At 38.8% G+C, this 6,017-nt stretch overlaps 1 protein-coding gene across 3 annotated transcripts in view; it reads right to left on the bottom strand.

Annotated features, from left to right (window-relative positions):
* Nucleotides 1-1,518: 1,518 nt before the first annotated feature.
* The window catches only part of LOC106877554 (DNA topoisomerase I, mitochondrial), a 35,159-nt gene continuing 30,660 nt past the window's right edge, over nt 1,519-6,017 (bottom strand). For all 3 annotated transcript variants that reach the window (XM_014926487.2, XM_014926488.2, XM_014926489.2), the window contains 5 exons: nt 5,477-5,604; nt 4,623-4,717; nt 3,841-3,919; nt 3,213-3,283; nt 1,519-2,447 (listed from right to left, as the gene is read on the bottom strand). In XM_014926487.2, coding sequence (XP_014781973.1) covers nt 2,345-2,447; nt 3,213-3,283; nt 3,841-3,919; nt 4,623-4,717; nt 5,477-5,604 — 476 coding nt within the window. In that variant the 3' untranslated portion in view covers nt 1,519-2,344. The remainder of the gene's footprint in view (nt 2,448-3,212; nt 3,284-3,840; nt 3,920-4,622; nt 4,718-5,476; nt 5,605-6,017) is intronic.

The raw sequence follows: 6,017 nt of genomic DNA, 5'->3' as shown, positions 1-6,017 counted from the left end.
GTGCCACAGTTAAGTAGATCACTGGAGCTATGGCCATCCATGACTAGACATGGGATGAATACCAAAGTGGTTTCCCGTTGCCTTCCCCAGGCAGGTGGGAGGTGAACTCAGTACAGTACGCAGAGAGACCTTCGAAGACCGAAGTGGAGAAGAGTTCCGTGCCAACGGCGGTCGAGCAGGGGTCAGCCAGTCCTAAGAAGCGGGTGAAAGCTTCCACGAAAGGCAGAGATGTAGCAACACTGAACTCAAAACCACACAGCAGCCGAAATAATTTCTGGGAATTATCTCCCCTATTCTTTGATAGTTTCATACAACAGCCACCAGGGTTTGTTTACTTCCTCCAAAAGAAAAAAAAAAATCTCTATTAAGAATATTGCAGAGTGGTTGGTGTTAGGAAGGGCATCCAGCCGTAAAAACCCTGCCAAAACAGGCAAAAGTAGCATAGGGTAGTTTTTTCTTTTAACAGGTCAGCTCCTGTGAAGCGTCTTACCGATGCATGCATGGAAGACGGACACTGAAAAACGATGACGATGATGATGATGAGTGCCAGCTTCTGTCAAACAGCCCAACCCATGTCAGCACAGAAGTGGGGGGGGGGGGGACACTAAAAGAGAATGATGATGTACATGATCCTTTCCCACACCTTTAAGATAATGGGCCACTTTTAAATGAGTTTTCCCATAGACTCCAGGATATTGAAAGGTTTGTCAGCTCAACATGCTGACGGATCCCTTCCCCACCAGTACTACCTTTGCAGACCACCAGGGGTTCACAGACCTCAAGTTGAGAACCCACTGCTATAGTGTGTGGGAGTATCTACATACTCACACACACATATGTTGAATTGAAGAAAGCATCAAAGAATCTACCTATGGAAATCCAGAGTTCCATGACAGGTTGGTAAGCGCTGAGAGGTTATTATATTGCAACAAATCTAAGTGGGGTGAGGGGGTGGTGGCTTAATGTTTTGGGGGCTGCACTCATGATTGGAAGAGTGTTACTAAAAGCGCACACACACACACAATTCCTGTCCATTCAACACTGACAGACACACAAGTCTTCGGTGGTGAATATTGCAAAATGTGTTGAAACAATCAAATTAAAAAACAACAATAATATTGCTAAATCAAAGAAATTTTTGTACATAAATAATAAATGATGATCTTAAATTTTTGGCGGAGGGGGGATGAGTCTATTACATTGACCCCCAGTGTTCAACTGGTACTTATTTTATCAACCCCGTAAAGATGGAAGGCAAAATCAAAAATTAAGTAAAAAAAAAGAAAAATAATCCAGAATCCTTGTCTGGTACCACATTGATCCCAAAATCTAATCAGTTTGTGCCAGTCACGAGGTCAAACATCCCTGGAAGTTTCATCCGAATCCATCCAGCAGTTCTTGAGATATCTTGTGCATGGACAAACAAACAAACACAACTGAAAACAATACCTCTGCCTTCACTAAGGCAGAGCTAATGATGATGATGATGATGATGATAAAGACCAACAAAAGCAACACTTAAAATTACTCATTATGTTAATTATTTTATTTTTGTTTCTTTTTTCTTACTAAATATACAGTGAAAAGCTCCAAGTCAGATATGAATTGAATTCTTTACATGTTTGTTTGCATGGACTGGCCAGCTTCACATACACTTACATACACTCGTGCTTGTATGTGTGTGTGTGTGCATGCGTATACACACGTGTATATGTAAATATGGTCAGCGGCATCGCGTTGGTCAAGTGCCTGTCGAGAGACATACCATGAGATTTCCTTAGCTGCAGCAGTTCTGGTGCCACAACATCACACCCACCCTCTCCTTCCCCTTGTCTTTCACTGCCTCAGCCTACTTGGAAACAGGAATTTTCTTGGGATATGATTCAATAATATTCATAATAATAAAAGTAATAATAATAATAATGATAATAATATTTATAATAATAACAATAGTCATAATATTAATAATAATAATAATAATATTTATAATAATAGTAATGATAATAATAATATTAATGATGGTGATGATGATGATGATGGGAGTTGGGTAGAAAGAGCGTTGAAAGGGTGACTACAGAGAAAACCAGGATGTCAACAATGGGAGAGGAAACGGGAAAAGACAATAATTAATTAAATTATAATAATAATAATAATAATAATGATGATAATAAATAAAAAATAAAGACTATTGCTTTCCCCATACACTTGCTATTACAACTTTTTCTCTCTTATTCTTCTTGCCTTTCTTAAAAAATAAAAAGTGAAATGATAAAAAAAAAAAAAAAAAAAAACAATCATAATATGTCAAGGTAAAGTAGATTCAGGTCTAGGATGCCAGTTGTTATTAAAACCTGAAGTTCGGTGTTGCCATGTCAATAGCCCAACGGAACTTCTCACGTTGGGTCTTGTTATAAATTTTTTCCAGTGGGGCTTCCCATTTTTTGCACCTGAAAAAAGAAAAGTTTAAATGTATATATATACATATATATATAAGAAAAAAAAAAAGGAGAGTATTGGAATAAATGTTAACAAATCTCTTTGTGTTGATATGCAAAGACAGGAAGGTAATAACTGGAACAGCTTTGATTGTAGGTCTGTTCAATTAAAGATGATCCAGTGTTAAACAACAAAAACAAAAGAGTGTCTGTGCACTCGTTTGATCCCAAAACTCCCTACAAACAGGTTATGGTTACGTTGTTAGTTACAAGATTCAGGCTTCAGATCAGAGCTAATCACCAACAAAAGGAGTGGTACCTATTGGTAGCAAAGTAGTCTGAGGCAATTAAAACAACACAATACTCTGACTTTTATCTTGAACAGCAACAAATTTACTGTGTGTGGCTCTCCTGAAACTGGCCTTCACCAAGGCTGACCACTTCTGGATGGCAATTGAACAAGCGACTGAATGTGTTTGACGTATCAGAAATAGTAACCAAATCTTCCATAAATCACATAACTATCAATAAAAAAAAAAATTTTAAAAAAGGACTGAATAATGTAGAGCTGGATGCACTGTGTCTGATGGAGGATCATGGCTGGAATATCTTTGACCATAGGTCTGCAGGCTCAGGACCAATATAACTACTAAACAATATCAACAGCTACGATTTCCCTATGAAATGTCTATCAGCCACGTCAGGGTTTAGACAACAATTTTAAAGGAATGATACATTGATTTCTTCATAGAGGAGGTCACAGGAATCAGTACTTACCAGGCAACAGAGATCCTTGGATCTAAATAGTTTAATTTTGAGGTGCCCAAAGCAATTTCTTTATTCTCGTCCTGTCATTAAAAGAAAACAAAAAAGTCCCATAAAAATCACATTTCCTGTAATGGATCAATGAGAAACAAAACAGGGACACAGAGCAAAGCAAACTTGATGATTGGGTGAGAGGAGGTTTTTGTTCTAACAAACTCATTATGTGAGAAAGTTTTATAATCGCTACTATTTGTGTCTGAGTGAGAGTTTACTGTTTTGAGCTTATTTTCACTTCCACCTTTCTCCCAGTGGAAGGAAATACCTGTGACATGCTGGGATAAAAGAGTTTAAGTTGGATTAATGAGGTCATGTCTAAGGTGCAAGCTTTACTGCCCACCACCTTCCATTGTTTATATCATTGCTTAATCCACCCCAAATGTAATCTCCTAAAACAGTGACATTACCAACCCTCACCCCACCCCCACATTACTGTAACCCTTTTTCAGGACCCTATTACTGAACACACCACTATGCAGTCCCTTATAATTCATCACTGCATCTGACATTCATTTGACTCCCTGTGTAGCACAGGACTGTCAAATCTGGGCCAACCTGGGGCCACACCCAACACCAAACTTACCTTATCTGTAGCCTGCACCTCTAGTTTACAGAGCTGCTCTTGCAAGCGCTCCAGTTGCTTTTTCTTTTTCTCATACATGCTGCAAAATAAAGGGCAGAAAATTAGGGACCAGAAAAGATGGAATTAGATATGAGAGAAACAAACAAAGAACTGAGGAATTGGAGAGTTAATAAACATCAATTCCAGATTCAAAACCTGGATTTTTTTTAGTGGGCTGCACCAAACAAGGTTAAACAGATGCCATACTGGTGCTACACAAACTGGCACATAAAAGCACCCATTACACTCTCGGAGTGGTTGGCATTAGGAAGGGCATCCAGCCATAGAGACCGTGCCAAATCAGACTGGAGTCTGGTGCAACCTTCCAGTGTGCCAGCCCAGTCAAACCATCCAACCCATACCAGCAGGGACAATGGACGTTAAATGATGATGGTTTATTAGATTTATTGTCAAGAGCTGCAAGTGGCCCAGAGATCCAAGGCCGAGAACTCCTGCTCTAAACACTGACTGGATGGACAATACAAAAAAAATAAAAGACATCACTCTATTTCCTCCAGTTTGCTGATGATGCCATTAGAAAATGTATGCAACAGCTTCACAACGAGAACATATTTTCAGCTTTAAGAAAACCACTTGCTCATAGAAACCAAACAGAACCATTTCAATGTCTAGAACCATTCAATACAAATGTAACACAAAACAGGGGCTGCGAAAAGTGAAGATGCCTTGCTACCCGGTGGACCCCACACAGGCTGCAGCAAAGGGCAGAAAAACAAGCTCACCTTTTAGCCTTCTCTGTTTTGAGATTCTTGTAGTCACTTTTGGCATCTTTAACCTGCTTCTTACCCTCTTTAATTACATCCATCTTTGCTTTTATCTGAAAACAACAATTAGTGCAATTACTCAGTTTTAGTAAGCAACTAATAAGTGTGAGGAAAAAGAGCAGGAGTTGCAGGGAGCAGGTATGAAGAGACCGAGAAAGACGAGGGTATTTGTAGGACTATGAGGCACATTCCCACTACTTTCTTTAGCAGAGGGAGTTGTAACTATTGAATAAGGTCAGAGATCTCATCACAGGCCGATGCGACCTGCTACTGGTACTTGTTCCATGGCCGAGTGGTCAGCAACTAAACTGTATTATTTATTTCACTGGAATTATTCATGTTATCTTCATTGTTCTGCATCTTTTTTCCATTTCACTCAATTTCTCTGATGTTATCTACAAAGGTTCCAATGTGACACACGTGTCTGCTCTGCCACTGTTGTTGGTTGTTGTCATTTAATTCTTGTTTAGTTCACACCTTCTTTCAGATCAAACAGAGAGATGTGATCTAGATATACCTTGACTCACTGTCAATGTCTCTATTCAACCTTTTAGCATTCAGATTACTCTCTCAATTATAATGCTTATTTAATTAATTGTGCATTATCTTGTAGCTTTGAGGTTTTCATGAGACAACTGTTAATTTCTATAGAATGATATTTCAGGGTTGGTGTGAGAGGCCAGATCTGACCAGCTTAAATGCTAAAGAGTTAACATTCCTGTTTCACTTCTTATATGCACACATTTGTTTTTTTACACTTTCAAAAACATGTCTATGTCTATGTGGGAAGAAAACAAATCAAAACCACAAACCTTATTCTGCAAATTCTCCATCTGTTTGCTGAAGTTTTTAGGCACTGACCGCTGATGGTTACATAAAACTGCCACGGCTCGGTTGGCACGGTTGTAGGACAAGAGTTTGGCTGTGACTGACTCCTCCGCTGCAAATTGGAAACACATTGAATGAGGAGAGAAGCTTATATACAAGTAACAAGGGATTCATTCAAATTTCACTCAGCCCCAATCTGTTCTAACTCATCACCAAAATGTGTCCCCTCATAATGATGGACAAGCTGGACAATACCAGTTCCCTAGAGCTAGTTCCAGTTTTGTGGTTTTATATACTTCGTACAGAGAAACAGAGGTAAATAATGGTTGTTTTGTTCCTTGTTTCAAATCCAGTAAGGGTTGAGTTCATCTCTCAAGGCTTTGCAATTAATTACTATAATTGACTTTTGGGGGGTAAGAAACAAACAAAAGGAAAAAGAAAAGAATGGAAATTACAGACACCAACAAAATAATGTTTGATTAATTAAAGCCATAAAGTCAATTCCACAGGTTTGCTTGATTGGGG

The sequence above is a fragment of the Octopus bimaculoides genome, chromosome 20, assembly GCF_001194135.2.
Source record: "Octopus bimaculoides isolate UCB-OBI-ISO-001 chromosome 20, ASM119413v2, whole genome shotgun sequence".
In the NCBI taxonomy this organism is placed as follows: Eukaryota; Metazoa; Mollusca; class Cephalopoda; order Octopoda; family Octopodidae; genus Octopus; species Octopus bimaculoides.
This window is presented reverse-complemented; position numbering and strand designations above follow the sequence as displayed.